General features: G+C 33.3%; 1 protein-coding gene and 1 long non-coding RNA gene across 6 annotated transcripts in view; one reads left to right on the forward strand and one right to left on the reverse strand.

Moving 5' to 3' along the window:
• The window catches only part of LOC146999538 (uncharacterized), a 171,739-nt gene that overhangs the window by 38,809 nt on the left and 109,210 nt on the right, over positions 1-23,720 (reverse strand). The window contains exon 3 of one of the 5 annotated variants that reach the window (XR_015044335.1): positions 17,733-17,845. The exons of the other annotated variants lie outside the window; for them this stretch is intronic. This is a non-coding gene — a long non-coding RNA (uncharacterized LOC146999538). The remainder of the gene's footprint in view (positions 1-17,732; positions 17,846-23,720) is intronic. 5 annotated transcript variants of the gene reach the window in all.
• LOC118197584 (pancreatic lipase-related protein 2-like) overlaps positions 1,468-23,720 on the forward strand; it is a 41,745-nt gene continuing 19,492 nt past the window's right edge. Inside the window, exons 1-4 of the mRNA XM_085827399.1 lie at positions 1,468-1,595; positions 10,007-10,302; positions 12,696-12,842; positions 17,773-17,881. Coding sequence (XP_085683525.1) covers positions 1,529-1,595; positions 10,007-10,302; positions 12,696-12,842; positions 17,773-17,881 — 619 coding nt within the window. The 5' untranslated portion in view covers positions 1,468-1,528. The remainder of the gene's footprint in view (positions 1,596-10,006; positions 10,303-12,695; positions 12,843-17,772; positions 17,882-23,720) is intronic.

A 23,720-nucleotide genomic window follows, 5' to 3' on the forward strand; every position in this document is an offset into this window, starting at 1 on the left:
CGGGGAAGCTATCTTATTGCTAACAACATTAAATTTAACTCGGTAGTATGTACTATTTCATTGTAATACTTTCATAAATCTTCTTCACTGGTAAGAAAGTCCTTCACCGAAAGCATCCCTTTCCTTAGGCCGATAGCCCTAGTAGTGTGCTTAGCCATCATCAACTCAACCAAACCAAACCAATCTTCATTGGTTCTACTGGTATAAGCTCCGATGTTTGGAATTATCTGTCTGAAATGCCGTAAGCCGTTTTTAATTTTCTCCTGAACATTTTGCTAAGCCAATATATTCAGTATCGTACGAAAACGAGATCTTTCGGGGCCCTATTTATATTTCATCTTGTTAATTTAATACCGTAAAATATAAAAAATACTAATCTTACACGAAATATCCTGCTTTTGTGGTAGTTTCTCCAAAGTGGTAGAGAAATATATAAATGATTGAAAGCGAATAATTTTAATAAGAAATTTTAATTATTTATTTAATTTTTGTTAGATGGGAAGCACCTGCAGTGTTTTGTGTACGATACGATAACATTAATGTAGATATCGATAAATAGTCTGTTCCTCTTGTAAACAGACGACATAAATTAATGACATCTAAGAATATTTCTCATGAATTCTCGCAGTGTTCTTAGTTAAAGAATTCCAGCATATAACATATGTAAGTATGTCAAATAGTTAACCCAAAAATACCTGAAACAGAAACGTTACCCACTTAAAGTTTTTGAATATAATTATTTTCATTATTATTTAAGTATCCTAAGACTTTTGCAGTAATTTATAGGTCAGTGGATTAACTATGTAAAATAATAAAAATTGATGAGATAGTTTAACGATTGATGAGTAATAACGACGCAATGAAATTACTACATGCAATCTTTAGAAAACTATCTCAATAAAAATAGAAGATACAGAAAGGACCAAAAGTGCTTGATACATTAAAAAATAATAGCAAATGTTTTAAATTGGATGGAACCGTCTCTCTAATTTAATTTTTTAAGACATAAATGTAAATTGCAACACGCCTTTTTCCTGTCACTGTGCACATATTGCAAGTGTCAAACATTACAGAACTCAAATTACGTATAACTGAAGCTAATGAGGCTGTTTCCCAATCAACACCGAAGCGCACTATGAAGTAACGCGCAAGGGGTCATTTTGGTATAGAAATTTGGTAACGACATGACACAGAAACGTTATAAATAACGTTTCTGTTTTAAAATTTTTTCAAAGACAATTGTGTATAATGTTCACACTTTACTACCTCTGTATAAATGTAATTGGAATGCTTACCTTGGAATAATTATGTCATTATAAGAGCTATCGTGATTTAGATATTTTACATGACATAAAAACATGAGATGAATGCTAGATATTAGCATTCATCTCATGTTTCATTTATCACCTGCAACAGGTGGAACCTTTTTAGTGGCGCAATATAGAAAATGAAGAAAGAAGCTTAACTCGCGATTCTTCAAACAATCAAACCAACTATATAATTTCAGGTCTCTGAGAATTGAGTTAATATGAACAGGAATATCCTGTATTTTATTTTTCTAATTTTGCTAACCGCAAGCATTTTCAGTACTTCAGGTATGTATATTTTTAACTATACTATAGAATTAATTTGTCCTTTAATACGATTTCATTGCTATTTAAATGTTGTTGGTACTTTTACAGAACAAGTACTTACTCTTTTGAGAACTTTAAACCTCTTCCAAAAATGATTAAATTATAAGAAAATGTTTAGAAATGGGATAAATTTATGTCATTGTGATGAGGATAAATATTTTTATATCTTTACTCAAAATTATTAGGTACCTTAGGTCGATATCAATCAAACAGGTTTTGGAGTATAGTACCAGGTTGCCAAAATGAAAACGAAAATTTATGTATGAAACTATGTTAAGTCAAAATATTTTCAAAAATTCCCCTAGTGAATTCCCTAATACAAATAATTCCCTAATCAAATGGCAGAGCAGACCAATTTGGTGTTAACAAAACTCTTACTTTTACTCCTATTTCTCCAACAAAATTTCCTATTTGAGTATTTAATAATAAAATTTTTATTTTGTTAAGTTTTACTAATATTCTTATTTCCTCTGCAAAAGTAGCACAAATTACTTTAATCAATAAATAAGAAGAATTTTATAGTGATTCATACGTCTGTCATATGTGAATATAATGAAATCACTCATGCTAAAACCTTTCATAGACCCCTCTTATTTTTAAAATTGAGCAATATTTATAAGAACATAAATAAGCGTAGATGTTTTAGCATCGCTTCTCTAAGGCGATCCTTCCACAGAAGACCAAAATCATTTACAACCAGATAGTCGCTTTGAGGAAGTTTCACTAAATTTTGGACACATACATTGTTAGAGTTATAACATATATATATATATATATATATTTCCTAAACAGTATTGATTAATTGATTATATTATCTCCTAAGTTTAATTAAAGTAGAATTATTTTAAAAGTGTGCATCCATACTATATATATACCATTGCTTTGCTTGATAAATATAGTATATATATATATATATAGAGAGAGAGAGAGAGAGAGAGAGACAAGCGTTGGGCTTTCATCTAACATAATACAGGGAAGCTTCTGTAAGATGATCATTGAAGATTACAAATGATTTGGGTCATAGAAAGGCAATGTTCAACAGTGCTATATATTTTACTTGTTAAGTAATTTTGGTCATTTTCGGAAGTGTTTATCTAGGGAAGGTGGTTGCCTCAAAGGGATTTACTGCATTTTTAATGCTAAAATAAATTTATGTTTAGATAAAACGAATAATGTAGTGCTTGAAAATAAACGATTTACATAAAGTATTATTTTTTGAAGTAGGAAAAATGATTATCTGATGCCATATCAGGGGTTTAAATTATTATTTATGTGCACGACATGTCCACTGGTTTCCAAGATTAAAATCGGCATATCCATTTAAGTTACATGGCTGCTAAACAGGTAAACCTTTTTGACAACATAAATTCTACATTTCGTTAAAAATCATAAGTTTATTACAAACTGTTTATACTTAGCTATAAGCATTACATTGTTAATTTTACTATTATGCGTCAATAATATCACAGTTGTATTTCAACCGAACAGATACAGATAATAAATCTTGTTTCAAGCAATTAAAAATATATAGTGAAATGTGTCATAGTACCGACTTACCGTAACCCATTTGCAACTGAAAGTCACTAGCATTTCTCAGAATACAATTAAAAAACAGCACAGACTATCACGTATCTCAGGTCAACACCTCCAGAAAAAACAAATACAACTTGAAATCGATGGTACTTTAGTTATGTTTCATTGTAATTTTTTTGTTTAATTTTAATGCAGTTAAAAGCCTACCCCGTACGGGATATAAGTTAGCAAAGTCGTTTACCAAGTCACCAGAGTTAATCCTGTATTCCGCGAATCCATGGACATTTATGAATATATATAACATGATTATCCAACATATCTTACGAGTAACAATCTAACATGCTAAGCCCAACATTTAGTACTTGTAATTGAAAATTTACGCAGTTTAAAAGTAAAAATACAATTTTTAGGAGTAAAAAAAGTCACGTTCCCTGTTACAAGAAGGGATGTAACTAAACCATTCTTATTTATGCGTTTAAATAATAAATGATCTATAAACACAAAATTTTGAGCATTATGCCATATAAGCATCAACATTTAATCGTAATTAATGCGTAAATTTAATGTGCACTTGATAGAAAATCAAATCAGAGGTAAGGATGTAAGCAACATTACTTATTATTGCTGCAATGTAATTTCCCCCAGGTAATGAGATGCTGATTATTCTCCTTTATCAAGCAAATTTTACGTTAAAATTATTCCATTAGCTTTTGCCCGCTAGTTCTACTTTTTAATAGGAAGTTTTTTATTCCTGAAATATATACATTAGTTAATCTTCAATATATTTTTGTTAAGCGTCCACAGAACCTTCTTTTTCAAAGTATGTAGGTAACTTTAAAGTTTTTGAGACAAGGGCAGATATTAAGGTACCTTGGTGGACTGCTGAAATCGAATGTATGAGAAAGCAGGTTAACGCTGCTAGACGTAAGTTTCAACGAAATCGTAACCCTACTCTTAGAGAGCTATATAAACAGAAATATCTTAAGACATAGTTACAGCTTAAAGCTCCAGAATGCAAAACTTAACACATGGAGAGAATTCCTAATGAGTATAAATGAAAGGAATGTTTGGAAAAATATATATACGAATGGCTTAAAGCAAAATTTTATGAAAAGAATTGAAGTCAGTGGAATTTATCCCCCACCTGGCTGTAAGGATTATGTTAATTTTATTAACAGTTAAATTTTGAGTTAAACTTCTTTTCCTATCAATTCTTACTTCAACTTACCACCTTCCGGCCAGAACGTAGTTTTAGAATCACGTCTGAATGTTAATAAGGGCGGTATATAACCGCGAAGTTCTACAGTCTTAATGAGAGAGATACAGATATTCTGGCTGCACGCGTGCGCCTTTTTAGGCTACTCTCTCGTAAGCTATTATTACGCTCGGCCGTACTTTAGGCCCTTGACAGCTTCGCAGTCAATTAACGTTAAGGGACCAACTCTGTTAGAATCTTGATAGCTTCGGCTTTATCTCCTTTAGTTAAGATTAGTTTACTTTGATTCTTAGTTTCTTAAGTTCAAGCCCAAGTGTCGGCTTTATTATACAACTCCAAGACGGAGTTTTATTAAACATTAATTGGAATAATAAAGGGTTATTTCACCCTTCTAGCTTATTGTTTCCTGTCACACGAACTCAAGCGATTATTCGCTTATCAGTTTTTAAGATTCTTCACTTCCAACAGTAACTTAGAATTACACAGTGGGGAATCCTACATGGTAATTGTACAAAGTCGTTAGAAGAAACAATTAACGAGGTTCTAAACAGAAGCTTTCTCACAGATCCTTTTACCACAGATAATTCGTTTCATAGAATGATTAGGGCTGAAGCTTCATTAAATTATGTTGCTAATCCAGATCCTCCATTCACTATGTCAGAAATTAATAGTGTTATAGGAAACCTTAAATGCAATAAAACTTCTGGTCTTAATTCTATTTCAAACGAAATTTTGAGAGAGTTCATATAATGTTTCCAAATTTATTTTTCAAAATCTTCAATACTTGCCTTAAGTTTGGTTCATTTCCTCTTTGCTAGAAAAGAGCGAATGTCGTTTTAATCCCTAAGAATAGTGGTCCTCGTATCCTGCATTTACATAACTTGAGATACATTTGTCTTCTTCCCAGTTTAGGAAAATGCCTAGAAAAGCTGTTTGTTAATAGAATTACCTGGTTTTTGCATAATAAAAAATTGTTAAGCAAAGCGCAATTGGGTTTTACCCCTCATAAGAGTTGTGAAGATGCTCTTTTGTACTTAAAAGACATAGTGGACGAAGGTAAGTAGAGAAATGTATACACAGTTTTAGTGTTCCTTGATATCAAAGGTGGTAAGCCACGCCTGGTAGCCTTTTTTTTTTTTTTTTTTTTTTTTTTTTTTTTTTTTTTTTTTTTTTAAGGAAAGCTGGTATTTCGTGGTTGCCCTCAAGGCTCGGTTTCCGGACCTTTACTGTGGAATTTAATTATGAATGATCTACTCAATAGACTCTCACATTGTCTGAGTTGTAAAATAATTGCTTTTGCTGATGATCTACTAATTTGTTTTCAAGAGAAGTGTCCCAATACTCTCTTTAACACGGCTCAGAATACCTTTAATATTATTTCCAATTGGTCCAGAGAACAGAAATTGGAATTCAATCCTAATAAATCAAAAATTATGATAATTAAAAGAAAGCACGTCAGCTATACAAACCAACAATTGTACTTGAATAACACCTTACTCGAAACGGTGAATGAAATTAAGTATTTAGGCATAATTCTTTATCATAAGTTTTGTTGGACAAATCATATTATGTATTTATCCAATAAGTGTGAAAATATACTTAGAGGATTTAATCGTGTCTCTTGCAATACTTTTGGTTTAAAAATCTAATGTTATTAATATGATTTATAAGCAGGGTATTGTCCCCTTTATTTTCTATGCTTCTAGAGTGTGGGGAACAGCTTTAGAAAATAAGATTAATTCCCGTATACTTCGCAGAATTCAAAGAAGAATTTTACTATAAAAGTTGTACGTGGCTACAGATTAATTATCTATGAAGCCTGTTTTGCAATTTCAGGGTTTCCTCCGATTGACCTTCATGTTTTAAATGACAAAAAGTTTCAAGATACCATCAGCAAATTTATGTTCGGTACCAAGGTGTTGTTTGAAGATCTTCCTCATCCTGCCGATCGTTTGCCAAGTAGACTATCATTTATGAAAATTCCGCCGATGATAATTTCCCTGTTGTGTGTTATACAGATGGCAGTAAAACTAATAAACGATCTGGATTAATTTATGTCGTTTTCCATCATGGTTCTGAACTGGAATACAAACTCTTTAGAATTCCCAATGAATGCAATGTTATCTCAGCCGAATTACTGTTCACTAGTGAGTCATTTAAGTGGATATCTAACAACTGTTTGTTAAGTGCTAAATTTCTTATTCGCACTGATTCTCTTGCATCCTTGTATTATCTTATGAATATATTCTCATGTAATAACTTAATTTTCACTTCTCATGCCGTTCTTAAAGACCTTATCAATAAAGGTGTTGATGTTATCTTTTCTCATGTACGTGGTCACACTGGCAATCTAGGAAATGAAAGGGCTGATTGGTTGGCAAAACAAGCTATAAATCTTCAAGTAAATACCCCAATGATACTGCCCAAGTCATTTTTCAAGGACAAAAATAGGGATGATACAATACTCAACTGGAATGAACTATACAGGAATTCTGTTACTGCCTCCTTAACTAAATTATATTTTCCTTTCATTCCTCACAGACTGAATAATAAACACTTTTACTTTAATAAACACTCAAGTGGAATGAACTATACAGGAATTCTACTGCTGCCTCCTTAACTAAATTATATTTTCCTTCCGTTCCTCACAGACTGAATAATAAACACTTTTTCTGCAATTTTGAAATAATTCAATTTATAACTGGACATGTTAATTTCAATTCATATCTGAAGAGATTTAGATTATCTAGTACAGACTTGTGTTCATGCAGTTTCGGGGGAGTGCAAAATGCCGAACATTTATTGTTCTATTGTTCAAAGCTCGCGGAAGGACGAAAAGAATTCATTTCTAGGTTAAACTCTGTGAATATTACATTTCCTGCCCCTCTTCACGTATTTGTCCAAGATAAAATGGCTTTCTCTTTCTTCTGTAAATTTATCGCTCGCTTACGTGTCATCCGTGAATTTGTAAGTTTATTTTATTTTGTGTTGTGTTGTTGTATTTGTTTTTTTTACTTACCTCTATAGGCCTTGTGTAATATTATGTGGTGCACAAGGAATTTAAAATTTTCAATAAAAAAAAGGACAGATAATATGAGCTAAAGAAAGTTATTTATTAGAAGTGTAAATTTGAACTAAAATGCCCACAGACGAAAACTTGTGGTAACAACTGCAATTTATCTATCGCAGAATAAATTTTTAAAGAAAGGAAAATGTAGCTGACTCAAGAGCAATATCGCATTATGATTTCCTATGATCTTAAAGTCGGGCTGAATCAAGGAAATGCCTGCAACGTCACAATTAGCACATGAAAATACAGCTCCTTCTCTTGCCACTGTATTCAGATGGTTCAAAGGATTTCGTAGAGGATGAAATTAATTCTCTCCTGGACCAGGAACACGCAGAAAGACCTTTTGTCAGCTGTAGTCCTATAAAATGTCTTCCATCCGAAAATATCAATCAATAATAATCGTTATAGCTAATAAATGATACAATTAGCACATGAAAATACAGATCCTACTCTTGCCACTGTATTCAGATGGTTCAAAGGATTTCGTAGGGGATGAAATTAATTCTCTCCTGGACCAGGAACACGCAGAAAGACCTTTTGTAAGCTGTAGTCGTATAAAATGTCTTCTATCCGAAAATATCAATCAATAATAATCGTTATAGCTAATAAATGATACAAAAGAAACAAAGAAATGAATCGTCAGCTATACATAAATTTATTTCAGGAGAACTCCTTTTAAAAAATTTGTGTTTCCAGTAAATTAGCAGAACATCAAAACGCGAAGGGTATTAGAATCAGTAAAAAATCCTAAACTCATTTTATGATGTGGGACTCCGCATTATTTCCAAAATCATATCTTGTGATGAAACGTTTTTTGATATTTCTGTTTTTTAACGTTCCAATATATCAAGAAAGTAAAATATGGGTCTTTGAAGATGACTCTAACCAACAATAGTGAAAGGACACAAAGCCAGGGAAAATATAATATATGATGTTTTCTTCAGACCTACAAGACTGCTCAAAACCACCACAGAGGGTTCAAGCTAAATCTTCTAGAAATTCTTTAAGAAGTTAGGGGGTTCATGCTTCAGCATGATAATGCATTTTCTCATTCAGCAAGATTGACAGTTGAATTACTTGGACAAAACCAAATGGAAATGAAAAAATATTCGCCAAAATCTCCAGTCTTGCTATGTGTGATTTTTGGAATTTTATTTTAAATTTAAAACGAAATTTACATGATATTTGTTTTCATTCCCAAGATAAAACAGTCGAGGTTATAAAGGTATTTTTACATCCATTCCAGGAAATGGATGGCTTCAAGCTTTTGATAAATTCGCCGACAAAAATGCATTGGTGTATGAGGAGACTATTTTAAACACTCTAACATCTGCTAAGTTTAGCTTTTTGGAGTATATAAATGTGGAGAATCCGGTGAGCAACTGGTCGTCTGAACGCAGATTATTTCGACAAATAAACTTTCGTTATTGAATATAACCAGACAGTATTGTGTTTGAGATTCCAAGGAAAATTCGCAGTTCTAAATGAACGTAATTATCAAAAGATGATAGAACACAGCAATTGTGATGGTTTCACAGGTCCACACAGAAAGGAGTGAGTGCATAGCCTTCTGATGTGGCTACAAAGATAATCTTGTAACCAGTATTTTATCACATCATCACATATCATTGCATCGTTCGCTTAAAGTATCTGTAAGAAAAATGTCAAACTCGTAATGCTATAAAGTTATTTTTTCCTATAGCCAGTTTTAACAAGTGTAATGGAATCAACCACAGACTGTTCGACGATTTTCTTGCACTCGATGGTATAAAACTACATCAACCACACAAAACGAAATATAAATTTATAAATGATGATAAGTGTTTGAATGATGTAGCATTTTTAATAGAAATCACTGTCAATTACGTTTACTTACATAAAGTTGCATATTTCGGCAAATATTTCAGTCCCTATTGATTTTATTCTTGTTTTTGTGCACTGTTATATGGTTACGAATTATTGTTTTTTATTTATTTGGTTAACTAATTATTATTATTATTAACTTATTTATTTATTTTGGTTATGTAACTGAATCTGCGGCCACCTACTGTATTGTTTCTTTTCCAGTATCATATATTGTAAAATATCTGATATATAATTATGCACCTTTTGAGTCTGAATTCAACAATATATAAATTACGAATCTCGCGAATTTTGCGACTTCCTGGAAGCCTCGAGAAAATGTATTTGCGAAGCTTTAGGAGCTATTTTCTCCGAAGTTTCCAGAAGGCCGTCCAAACCCATATAAGCATTGTATTTGAGCTCCATAGTCAGTTAGTTATGAGTTAGTTTAGAGAGACCCACGCCTCAAAGAATTAGCCTATAAGGTATTTCTTCCGCCTTCTTAGCATTCCTTCGTGGTGCAGGGGTCAGCATACTCGGTACGTATTCGAGAGGTCCGAGGTCTGAGTCTCGGCGAGGGCATTGCTCATTTTTCACATCTCTTTAAAAATAACCTAATATCTCTGCAAACCGAAGTACGTTTTAGAATTCATAAACCATATCTCGTGAATGATATTTGGAAAATAAACGAAAGCCTTTTTTTTTTAATAGCTTACGACATTTTTGAAGGACTTTTTAAACAAGGCGCTAGCTGTTTTGAACCCAGTGATATGGAAGGTTGTAATGCTACGTTGGTAGATAGTTTCACTCCTACCCACAAAGGACTGGGTACCAACAAGCCCACAACAGAAATTGTCCTCTTTACTGAAGATAATCCTGAAAAGCCAGAATTCCTTCACCTCTGCGGTGGAAAACTTCCATCAAATAGTAAATTCAACCCGGAAGCAAATACGGAAATATTCGTTCATGGATGGTTAGACGGAGTATGCCGAACAGCATGGATGAGAGTAAGCTGTTTCTTATTTTCCCAAAAAAAAGTTTTAACAGCTGTTTTTTATATAATAATAAAATCTATAAACAATATAAAAATATGTAAGAATGACTATAACTTTACCTAATAATACGTCTCGCTAAATTAAGCAAATTTAAGTACACACAGATCCTAATACTGTAAGCTTCATAATCTAGCAAGTTCGCGACTTCAGTAAAGCTGAATTATCAAATATGCCACATTATCGGTCTAGATAATCTGGCATATTTGATAATTCAGCTTTATTGAAGCTGCAGAAAAAGTTCTAAACATAATTTAATCTGTTGTGAAATTGTAAAATTTTAATGAAGGAATGCGAAGAGTGAATTATAATTTTATACGCAATAAAATGACTGAAGACTTGGTAAGAGATAAAATTACAATGTATGCATATATTATTATTCTTAATCAGTTTTATGTTTTGGAATTGTTTCTGAATCTACTACGTTGCTGTTGCATGATGGTTTCTATTTCTAATGCCCATTTTATTGTCATAGCGTCCATCGTAGCGAAGAATACGAATTCTGACAGAATTTTGCTATATAACATTCAACCAAAATGATTCTGGTCCTACAGCAGATGCCAAATATTTTTAAACCCCGTCATCACAGCCTCTTTAAAAATTACTCATATCGAATATGTATGCCAGATTATCAGGTTTTTCAAGCTGATGGGTGTTGGAATAATCTCATGCCGAACGAAAATTTTAAAATATTAGTCAGTAAGATATTTTTTTGAGTAAAAAGTTGTCCCTTCCTTAAAAGAATAATTCTTCGAAGTTGCGAAGAAATTCTAGAATTTATCTTATTTCTCTCATTTCCAGTTGCTTCAGGAACGACTATATCCTACAGAGACATACATCGGCAAATTTAAAAGTATGTTTACTTTCACAGGAATAATTTAAATCCGTGGCTGTTTATTTTTCTCTCTTTGAAAGCTAACTTATATTCAACATAACAATCTCGATATATTTTGCTAGATCAAGGAACCACTGCGTAAGAGTCATGAATGTTTTCTTTCCTGAATTATCCAGTTATCCCTGAAATCCGCTTGTGATGTCATCTCAGTACTCGTTAAATTTTACAGGAATCCAGGAAAACTCAGGTCCTTGTCATCCAGAAAAACTAGATAGCAGCGAGTTCTATATCAGCAAACCTAGATGGACTTTGAGTCAGACTACATTTTCCAGGTTTCTACATTTCCAACTAAGCATACTTTCCAATCTAAATTATTTCTATAAAAGTTTGGTTTGGTTTGGTTTATTAGATTACGGCAAAGCACTCGAGGGCTATCTGCCTTAAGGGAGGGATGCCTTCGTGGAGGACTTTTTAAGGGAAACTGGCTCGTATATACGATACACATGGGGAAAACTACGAAAACGCCCATGCAGCCAGCCCGTTCGCGGGATTCGAACCTCGGACCGAACTACCAGTGTTCAGCGACGTTACCGCTCGGCCGCTGGTGGGCTTTCTATAAAAGTAAGCATATTTTATTATCAACCAGCGTATAGACAGTAAGAATAAAACGTATTTTTTACAGCTGTAATTCAAAACCTTTTTATGGAATTTGTTGAATATCTAAGAAATCTTTTACCCATGTTCTCCCCCCTCGGTGGTCGAGGTAGAGAACTCTGCGAAGCTATGTCTAGGATCTGTACCTAGGCAGTCTCGGCCACGGGGTATAAAATTTATGAACCTAGTGGTTCTGGAGGCCCCGGAAAGGTCACTCATTGGCCGGCACGGTGGTCTGGAGAGTCCTAGGGCGGTGTAGTCTTAGTAGCCCGGGGGGGTAGCGCTCTCGGGTTCGCTGGGTAATGTCCCACTGCGGCGGGCATCCCGAACGACTGGCAGGGAGAAAACTGACGACCAGTGTCGCTCTAAGCGATGAGTCCTTCTCTCCAAAGATGCGAGGGCGGAGGTTGAACCTCTGTGCCTAGTTCTGAGAGGCGAAGGAACTCATTATGCGGTTTAGTCTCGCGGTGTGAGGAAGCCCTAAATGTTGTTGTTTTTACATACGTTCTCACTTTAGTAGCATTCGACAACTGAAAGATACTGAGTATATCTCAAGGACACCCATACTACCCTATGTCGTCCATAGGCTGGACAAATACGACCCTATGTCGTCCATAGGCTGGACAAATACGACCCTATGTCTCAAAAACACATATTACCCTCTGTCGTCCATAGGTTTAAAAACTGTTCTGCAGTTTAACAAAATATTTCAATTCTACGTTGATAGGTGCTATGATTAAACTAATATGATGCAAGTATTCTTAAGACAAGATTTTTCTTTATACCAAATGCAAAATATTTCTCAAGTTTTTGCCCCGTGTTATATAATTACGTTAATAACCTATTAATTTTTCTGTAGGAAATGAAAGAGCAACTACTGCAAAGGGGGAATTATAACGTAATACTTTTTGACTGGACATGGGGCAACACACCTGACTATGCTGTAGCTGCTTCGCACACAAAAACCGTAGGGCAACAAATGGCATTTGTAATTAAAAATATAATGGTAAGTTTTATATTTTATCTTACAAACTGCAATATACTAATCATGATTCCTCTTATGAATAACAATATTCTGGTTTAAACATGTATATCCTGGGATAATATGCAAAATTTAATTCTTAAGTCTTCCCTTACTTAGGAGCTTTAAGCCATACTGAGAGAGACGTCACCACTATAGAAATGAAAATTACTAATCTCGAAACAGATATAGAAATAAGTAATAATAACTTCAGTACAATGAAGTCCTCTATAGGGAACATTTCCCGAGAAAAGTGACAACTATTTTTGACAGCATAAATCAGAGTCGATACTGAACATCGCTTTTTAAACGACCACCTCCACTCCTATTGATACAAAATCACTGAGAACCACTGGTGGTCATCATACGGAAGATTCACTACATTTAATGACTACGAATCGTAATAAAAAACTTATTATTGATTAGTGTCATTGATATGTCGCTAACTTACCTAGCTTTCAGCAATATTACACAACTTCGTGCGTTTACAGAGCCTTAAGGTATACTAATATCGAAGGAAACTTAGAACAGAATAGAAAGCCGCTGGAATAGGGCTTTACCCTGGCGTTAACCGTACAAGATTGGTTTCCAATAAGGCGGATGTACTCTATATATAGTAAAATTTACACTAGAACACTAAAAGAACCTTATATGAACATTAAAAGCGTAGACTGTACGCATATACACACATATTAATATTATATACAAAGTTATATTATTCAGACATGAATAACTACTTAGGATGTAGCTTAAGTAATGTACAAAGAAAGTGCTTTGTCTGTTAAAGACTTCCCAGTCTGCTAGAGTTTGGATACTAGTTAATGCTATCATCAAACTCTCTAGATTAATTTGCCGTCAATTTAAAACTACTTACTGCTTTCTCAATAACAAAGAATATGCAATGACATTTGTAAAGACAGACAGTTTTTCAAGTTAAGATTGTTAAAAATATCTAATTTCAAATAATCTTCTCATGACATTTATCTCCGGTAGATGATGGCGGTATCCACGACAAGATTCCTTGTAATGCGCCGCTTTCATTACTTGCACATGGGCATGGGCATAACCTCGCTGTACGTGACACACAGTGAACCCTCTCGTGTCAAGACCATATCTGTAACCAGTATTCTTGAGACGTTGGGCGCCACTTTGTGAGGGGGGTCGTTTTAGATAGGGCCATAGAAGAGTCCTGTATAGTGTAACAAGTATTTAGTAACAGGTTTAAGTTACACACGGACATTACATTTAACTTTAAGAAAATTTCAGAGCAAGAGTCTGATACAACCTATCAAGTTAGACACTTGGCTTTTACTGAAGTACTTCTCTGGCTGCTCATCAGAGGGCACCTTTGTTGTCACAGTTAGTCCAACAGTTTATGTTAAATAATTAGTTACACTTCATTATTAAACATCATCTCTGTAAGGTGACTACTTCTTCAGCAAAACCAAAGGCATCCGGAACCGCGGTTTATTTTCTTATAGTCGATTAACAACATTTCATAAAAAAATTGATTCAGATAATGATAATAGAAAATAAGCAATTCGGATATAAATCAGTTTAATGACGTATCAGATACAGGACAGCCAAATGAAATAGATGATTACAACTCAGCAGAAAAAATTTTAGAAACAAGAGTAACACTGTTTAAGACATTAATTACTAAAGAAAAATAAGTATGTAATACATTAATTACTAAAAAATATAAGTATGTAATACATTAATTATTAATAAAGAAAATAAGTATGTAATACATTAATTACTAAAGAAAAATAAGTACGTAATTCATTAATTGCTAGAGAAAAATAGCATAAGTTAAATGCTGTGTTTACTATTTAGCAAGACATTGCTTAAATAGCGAGTAAAATCTTAGGTAGAAAAATTATTTATTATATATTGGTGCTTTTTTTTTTCCCTTCTGACACTAGTTGTTGCGTTATTTTCTTCCTTCACGTTCGTATGGATTTGGAGTGAATGACGACGACACTTGATGAAGTATCGAAACACACTTTATTTGCCAGTATTGTCAGGACAGCTCCAAAACACGTTTTACAGTCGTCGATGAACTACTATAAACACGCTGACAGGATCAGGGGCACAGCCTTCATGTTATCAGGCTATAACGGTGGAGACAGCTTCCTGCAAAGCACCCGACTTTGCTTTCTGGAGTACAGCTCCCGACTCTACTTGGTTGTTCTCGGAACTCCACGTACTCTCGAGACTCTCCACGCTACAACTCGCGATGCACTCGGCGACACAACGAGCACAGCTCCCGACTCTACGGTTCAGTCGTTCCCGGAGCTCAACACGCTCTCTCGACGATGCACTAACCGCGATACACTAACTGACTCCTTCGGTGCACTCGACGACCCACTCGGCACTCGCTGCCCAGCTGTCAACTCGATCGACTCCGCAGGGATTGACTCGCTAGACGAGACACCAACTCGATACTGACTATCTTGCACTCTGGACGAGGCACTTTGACTCGCCCTCTCGACGAGGCACGCACACTCTCGATACTAACTGATTGCGGACCAGCAAAGTTTATATAGCTTTCGGCTTGTGTTGAGAACATCCTGGGCTAAACTGGTAAGAATTCGTTCCAGAAGGTTCTCCAACCGTCCATAGTATATCGCCAATTTGTCGCCAAATGTGGCAACCCTGCCTTAGTTTGTTATTTTATGGCAACCCTAAAACTGCTTTGCGGGGAAGCTATCTTACCGCGTCTGTACATTTCGTAACAATATATTTGTTGGGTAACCCTTGTAGTAAACATGTGAAAGAAGAATATCCTTTCTTTTTACAGAGACGCGAGAATAAATATTCATAAGAAACAAAAACCTCTCTTATTAAATGACTAAGAAGAAAAGGGATACAAATTTATTCGATTTCCATCAGCAGCAATGAAGATTATGTTAACTCCTATCCTTATCGAATAAAGAATTATTGCTTAAATTTATTATGAGGGCGCTGATTAGATATTTCAATAAAAACAAAGTTTAATCTATCTCTTGCCCTCTACAGCCAAGCTAAGTTAATTTATTTTAATATGGCAAAGCATATGAAGTATATCTGCCTAAAGGAAAGAATGCTTTCTTGGAGAATTTTCTTAAAGAAGCTGTCATATATTCACATTATACATGGAAAAAAAAACAGGAAAACAAACTATGCAGACAAATCGTTCCCCTGAGATCAAATCCAGGTCAAACTCCCAGTATTCAGTGGTCTTAACCAATCGCTTTTAGGGCTACTGCAATCAGTAAACGAAGACGTTAGAGAAATTGTGCAATCTGTGACTATGATGACTTTAACAAACCAATTAAAAGTTGTGTTTCAGTCAAAGACAACATACAGAAAACGTTTCCTTCAAAATTCAGAGACATTGTTCAGGTACGGGTAAGGAAAAAAAAAATCTGTTTATTTATATAAAAGAGTAAGGGGTGCAGTTCCTTTCCGAGTTCTATTAGGAATATATTAAAGTCTTCCCAAAAAACTATTTCAACAATCTGGACTGAAGCAAAGCGTTTAAGCAGTTCAAACCGCTGAAGACTGATAGTTTCAGCCGGTTTCAAATCCCAGCAAATGGATTGTCTGCAGAGAAAATTCATTATTTTTCTTAAACGCAACATGAATACAGCTTAGCTTCCCCGAAAACATCCTCCATTCATCGCATCCTTTGGGCATCCTATCCAGCATTTTATCCTTTGGGCAGAGAGCGAACTTTACCGAAATCACATGCAGTCCACTGAAGCAGAAGAGCATTTTCTACCACCTCAATTTTACGGTCTTATTCTCAGTTATTGGCTTATTAGTGTTGTTTTGGTGCTTAACTAGGAAATAACGAAATTAACTAAGAAATAGAATTTTTTACTTGTTTCGTAATATAACTTTTTAGAATAAATTTTTTTTTAAAGTTATCATTATTCTCCAAATGCTCATACACATTTCGGGATAACATATATAAAAAATGTGCCCAGAATTAAAAACAATGTCCAGAATTCAGGACAAATAATGCATTAAATTATTTTTATACGTGTACATTCGATTCTCGAAAGCAACATCACATTCCTCACAAACACATTTAACAGCGAAAATGTCAGCATTTTATCAGCAATCAGAATCTGATGAAGAGAAATAAGTTCAACAGTCAGGATGGAATATTAAATGGAAAGCATTAAAAATTAAAATAAAGGAAGAAACAATGAATGAAAAAGATCAACCTCCAACTCAAAATAATTTGTACCAGAATGTTAACCAACCACGAGGAAGCACCTATCAATGAATATAAATAAATTAATCTAAAATAATAACCTAAATTAACTGGGAATTTATTAAAGGAAGAAATGGATATTTAAACAATGAAAAATTAGTAGTCTTAATTTACGATTTCCGTCAAACCTATCATAAGTAGTATACTGACCAACAGTAATTGCAATCCTTAACGTTCGGAACCCACGGAGAGTGGCTATGTGATGACGTCAGAGGTCATGTGAGCTACGTACCTATGACACCATCAAAATTACAAGATCTCTGACGTCACGTGCTACTTTTTGTGATATTTCAATTCTTCTCTTTCTACTTAAGGTAAAAAATTTCTGGCAACACTGTTAAAACATCAGTTAAGCAAACATCACTATAACCCTGCTTTACCAAAGCAATGAGAAAATTACCTCTGAATCAATGTCAGCACGAAGTCGGTGTTGTGTGTGTGTAACAGCTTCTTTCACTCACCATACGGAGTCTGTTCTTTACAAACGACTTAATTTTTTTTAAGTTGTGCTGTTTAGAATTATGTTATGCTTAAGTTAAATAATTAATTTAACTGTGCCAATAAAACTCAAGCGCAGTTTATTTATCTAGAATTTAACATTTACTTACTTTGTTCTGTTATTTAAATTGAATTGCAATTTATACGCAGCAACAGAAAAAAGTTAGCGCTGAAACATTCCACATCATTGGGCACAGTTTCGGTTCCCACATAGCAGGTTTTGCTGGAAAACAAATAAAGAACTTACGCAGAATTACAGGTAAGCAAATTACATTTAAAAAATTAAAATAAAGCCTGAACTGTAAAAAGGCTTTCATTAGAATTACATTGGGAAGACTATTTGAAGAATTACTTCACTTTACAAATTCAGCGAACCCTTTCGCGGCGCTCAACCACTCTAGTTAGTGGTTGAGTGGTGATTAATTAAGTCTTCGGATTAATTAAGACGGGATCTTCTAATGAAGAAGATCCAGTCTGAAAGAGTGGAAGGAGTATTCTTCGGAGCATAAACTTCGGTTTTGACGTTACTTTCTTAAAGTCACCACCTCGATAGGGGACCAAAACCATCTGAAGTTAGTCGTCCACGTAACTTACACAAAACACATAGATACAAAACATATGGTCACAAATTCAATTATTAACAGAATAAATCATTAGAATATTTTTTCAAAAGATCAAAATAAACAAGTAATAAAATAAAAGTAACACATAATATTAAAACCCATGCAAAAAAAGTAATTAATTTTAAATAGTTACACATATTTGCAACATCATATTACAGAATTTAAATTTATTAGTCCAAAGGGGCAATTTACCCGTAAGGGCTATTAATTTCGTTTCGACATTTTGCATTGATTCACTATAAACGACGAATAACTTTTTAAATTGTTGCCACCAAATATTAGAGCCCTGTATTATATTTAAATAAATTAAATAATGAAGAATCTGCATAAATGCATATACGTTTCTCGCACTGTGACAAAACAACGCTAACTAGAGCCATCAAATTTTGGAATAATGTACGTCTCCATACGAATTTGGAAGCCCAAATTTGGAATTTTGAATTTTATTATCTATTTCATATTTTGTAAAGCATTTATGAGTTTTGATTAAGAAACTCAAAGACTTAAAAGTGAGCAATGGCAACACTGTACGAAAAAAAAAATATCTCAAGTTGCGTGAGACTGTGTATCGAAAATTCTAAAGACATGCTCTTTAAATATTTTGTGATATTGTTGTTGAACTGAATTTTATGGTTTAAGTGCGAAGAACATGATATTTTAAAGATAAAGGTAATAAAAATAAAAGTTTAAAAAAAAATTGGGCGTAAAATAAAATCTGAAAGCTTTCAGATTTTTTTCTTTTCTCTATTTTTGTTCCATACTAGGCGAAATTTGGATATTATTCACACAAAATAATATTATAAATAAATAAATACAACCTACGCCCAAAGGAGCCTTTTTACCCCAAAGGTGCAATTTGCCCCCAAGGACTATTAAATTTGTTTTGGCATTTTGCATCGGTTCACTATAAATGTTGGTTAACGTTTCAAATTGTTGCCATCAAATATTAGAGCCCTGCATTATATTTAAAGAAATTAAATAATGAAAAATCTGCATGAATGTATGTAGGTATGTATGTTTCTCGCAATGTGAAAAAACAACGATACCTAGAGACATCAAATTTTGAATAACGTAGTCCTCCATTCGAATACGGGCATCTGGAAGCCCAAATTTGGAATTTGTTTTATTATCTACTTCATATTTTGTCAACCATTAAGAATTTTTTATTAAAAAATGCAATGATTGCGAAGCGAGCAATGGCAACACTGGAAAAAAAAATTATCTTCAGCATATCTCCACTGTATATCGGAAATTGTAAACATACGCTCTTTTAAGTATTTTGTTATATTGTTGTTGAATTGAATTTTATGGTTTAAGTGCGAAGAATATGATATTTAATAAGTAAAGGTAACACACAAAACGTTAACAAATGCCTCTATGGGAGTAATATAAAATTTCAAAATTTTCAGATTTTTATTTTTTGAAATTATTTTAATTATATTGTTATTTTAGCGCTTTCTGTGTCACCTTTATTTATTATATATCATGTTCTTCGCTCTTAAACCATAAAATTCAATTCAACAGCAATATCGCAAAATAATTTAAAAATAGCATATCGTTAGAATTTCCAATACACAGTCTCGCGCACTGGAGATTAAATTGTTAGCCCAGAAGGGCTAGTAATTCGTTTTGGCATTTTACGTTGATTTACTATAAATGTCGGTTCACTTTTCAAATTGTTGTCACCAAATATTAGAGTCCTGTATTATATTTAAAGAAATTAAATAATGAGGAATCTGCATAAATAATTATGTATGTTTCTCGCACTGTGATACGACAACGGTACCTAGAGCCATCAAATTTTGAATCACGTAATCCTCCACCGAATATGGGCATCTGGAAGCCCTTATTTGAAATTTGAAATTTGTTTTATTATCTATTTCATATTTTGTAAAACTTTAAGCGCGCGAGACTGTGTATCGGAAATTCTGAAGATATGCTCATTTTAAAATAATTTTGCGATATTGCTGTTGAACTGAATTTTATGGTTAAAGTGCGAAGAACATGACATTTAATAAAGAAAAGTGACACACAAAATGTTAAAAAATGCCCCTTTTGGGAGTAGTGTAAAATCTGAAAAGCCTTCAGATTTTTATTTAAAAAATTGTTCATCTATAATCTATACTATTAATATATGTGCGCACTGTCTACTTTTATGTATTTATAATTTATAGTTTTGATCGAATGTTATTTTTTTCCTCCTGTAAAGTGTTGCTACTGATCGCTTTGGATCGTAGAGTTCACTAATCGTTCGATAACTGTTGAGTTTGTTAATCAAAAATTTGTTAAGGTTTAACAAAATATGAAACAGATAATAAAATAAATTCCAGATTCCAAATTTGGCTTTCAGATGCCCACATTCGAGTGCAGGACGTCGTTGTTCAAAATTGTCTCTAGGTACTGTTGTTTTATCACAATACGAGAAACATATATACATTTATGCAGATTCTTCATTATTTAATTTCTTTAAATATAACACAGGGCTCTAATATTTTGTGGCAAAAATTAAAAAAGTGATTCGCCGTTTATAGTGAATCAACGCAAAATGCCAAAACGAAATTAATAGCCCTTTAAGCTAAAAAATCAATATTACACACGGAATTTTATAATAGAATACGCAAATTTGTTAAATTTTGTGCTTTACTGAGAATTTTTCATATCAGTTTCTTTCCATTCTATCTTTATCTTGTCTAAATTTGGCCATTTTTAACTTCATAAAAGTCACTTTTGCAGCCACAATAGTGTGAAGGACTGTTCCCCTGTTCTACTTATCTTATTTCCTTTTTCCCAACTTTTGTCAGAAATCACTTACTTAATTCTACTTGATGATTACAGTTTCTCTTTAGTGTTTGAAACTCACTTCTCCAGTATCACTTGGTGAGATTGTAAGCCAAATGTAACGATATTCTACATTCCATCTGACTTCATTTTCTACCCACATTTTGTAGCAGATATTTTGTAGATTACATCTTAGAGTAAGAATAATTTTTCAGGCTTATTTATTTACATCTTTCTGTAAACAGACGCGAATAAAAGCTTAATCTTTGATGATAGTTTAATTTAATTTATTTCGGATTGCGAAACTAACCACTTTTTTGCCATTGTTAATTGTTTTCATGTTAAAATTTATTTATGGCCATTTAGCATTTTTTATTTACCCAAATTTTAGATTAATTTATTTTCTATTTGGATGATTTTATTTATTTTACTTTTGTTTTTGTAGATTAGATATGCAAACGTAGTGTCTTTAATTTTCATATGTACAAATAATTTAAAATAATTAATTTTGATGTTTCAGCTAATTTGAGACGAAACGAAACATATCTAGTATTCCAGATAAAGAAGCAGTATCGGTGTCAGATACTGCTTCTTGAAACGTTTGAGTTTAAAAGTGATAAAACAGCTTTATATAAGTCGTATTTAATGTATTTTTATATTTAATTCATTTTAAATTTTCCAACGCAACTAAATGCTCTTTACTATCACTTTATTCCCATTAAATTTGTATCTTTTGTTTTGATTATTTTTCTTAATAATTAGTTTTCAACATTTAAATTCATCTTTTTGCCTGTTTAGTTAAAATTTAACTTAATTAATTCATTCTTTTAAGTCAATCTTAGCAGAAATTGCGTAGGATTCGTGTTTTGAAAGTCCTATTTAAAACAATTGTTTTCAATTTTTATCAATGTTCATTAAATTCTTAACAATGTTTAACAATGTTTTTACCCGAAACATTGTTGTACAGTGAAAGTTTTAATTAAATTCATGAGTTGATCTATTTTGTCAACTTTTCGGTTCATTGTTGCGCAAATTTTGAGTTATGTTTTAAACTAAAACGGTAAAATAATTTGTCCACCTTACTTCAATCGTTTATTTATTATTTAATTTCGTTTAATCATATCACTAAATCTCAAAATAGATATAGAACTTTAAGGTTGGATTCATTTTCTACGTTTTTATTATCCAATTCTCATTATGATGCAATTCATACTGTAGCATGTGTTCGCTTATTCGATTCTCTAGAGAATCGGGAGATGTATGATCACAGTATGATCTGTACGTTAATTCAAAATTATGCAGCTATACATTTGACATTAACAAACTTCATGTAAGTAGCTATTAAACTGAAACACATGATTTCTGATATTTTAAAAAATCTGAAATAATAAGGAAAATTATACTTAGAACAACATATCCTGGACTAAACCACTAAAGAAATTCATTCTGAAAATGAATCAGATAACACATTTGAATGTGTATTCACAAATGCATCGGCAAATAATGAGGCAATAAATAAATAAATAAAATATAAAATCTCTGAACCTTCCATGTTGCTCAGGCGAAAAAGGTGTGTCCAGCGTTCATTGGAACAGCAGATGAAGATCAAGGCCAAAAATCACATGCGGAGAAGAACCTCTTTCGCGTTTATGAACAGCATTGCTATACGCTCGCAGGAATAAAGGCACCTTTTATTCCGAACCTTCTTGACTCCAGAATATAGATAGTGAGAGATGTTATGTTGTCCGATTAAATATTTCTGCCATGCCGTTCGACAGCAGATGCAAAAGGAAGGTTCAAGTGTTTTCCATACCAAGAATTCTGCACAGATCTCTAAATACTGCGCATATGTAATTTGTTCCTTGATCAGAGTGAAAAAGAAAAAAAAACTTTAAAATCGGGAAATATAGTTCTCTACTACAACTTTTGCGATGGTTGACGCTTATTATTCAGAGGATGACATAAGCGTCCGGTCGAAAAGTAGTTAATGGCAACTAAAGTAGTTCGTGATTACTTTAGTGCCATAAACACAAAAACTGTCCTTCAATGTAGACAAAAACATTTTTTGTGCCTACTGAACTGTTTTAATGGACATTTAATGGACATGAAAATTTGAATGGAGCTGTCCTTCTTGTAAACTAACATGACAGGTGATAGATACAAGGGGACTAGAAGATGTTTCAACTATGTCCTGCACCTCCTTTTGAAATTTTCTGACTTCTTTAGTTTTGCGAATGGAAGGTTAAAAACAAATGCTACTTAATAGGCAAAAAGCTTCCTGTGTCGATTCGGTAGTGTGTCAAATTTATGCGACCAACGTCATTAGAGGAGCTGGAAAGCCATTTTATATTCCTCTGCTAATCGACTTTCAGCTTAAATTTGATTCATATTTAAAATTCTGTGCTAGCGAATAATTTTTTTAAAATTCAGCTGGAGTCTGTCAGCTCCATGGGCCTTTGCACTATTTTGCCTATATTTATTTGAAAAGTCTGAGGATGCATGGATGAGTTATATCAACCACATTGACTGTGATGGGTGAAGGATGCGAATTTGATATTCAAATTTATTTTCCAATGCAATGATACTTAATCTCTATTCGCAGTTTGTGGAGTCAAGAATGGAGCCGTATGCAAATAGTTCTTGTCCATGTCCCGGGGTACATCAGCGAGCAAAACAGTCACATTAGCGACATTGTCT

Source organism: Stegodyphus dumicola, chromosome 1, assembly GCF_044657685.1.
Source record: "Stegodyphus dumicola isolate Sdum_Otavi_A_Nest chromosome 1, ASM4465768v1".
In the NCBI taxonomy this organism is placed as follows: Eukaryota; Metazoa; Arthropoda; class Arachnida; order Araneae; family Eresidae; genus Stegodyphus; species Stegodyphus dumicola.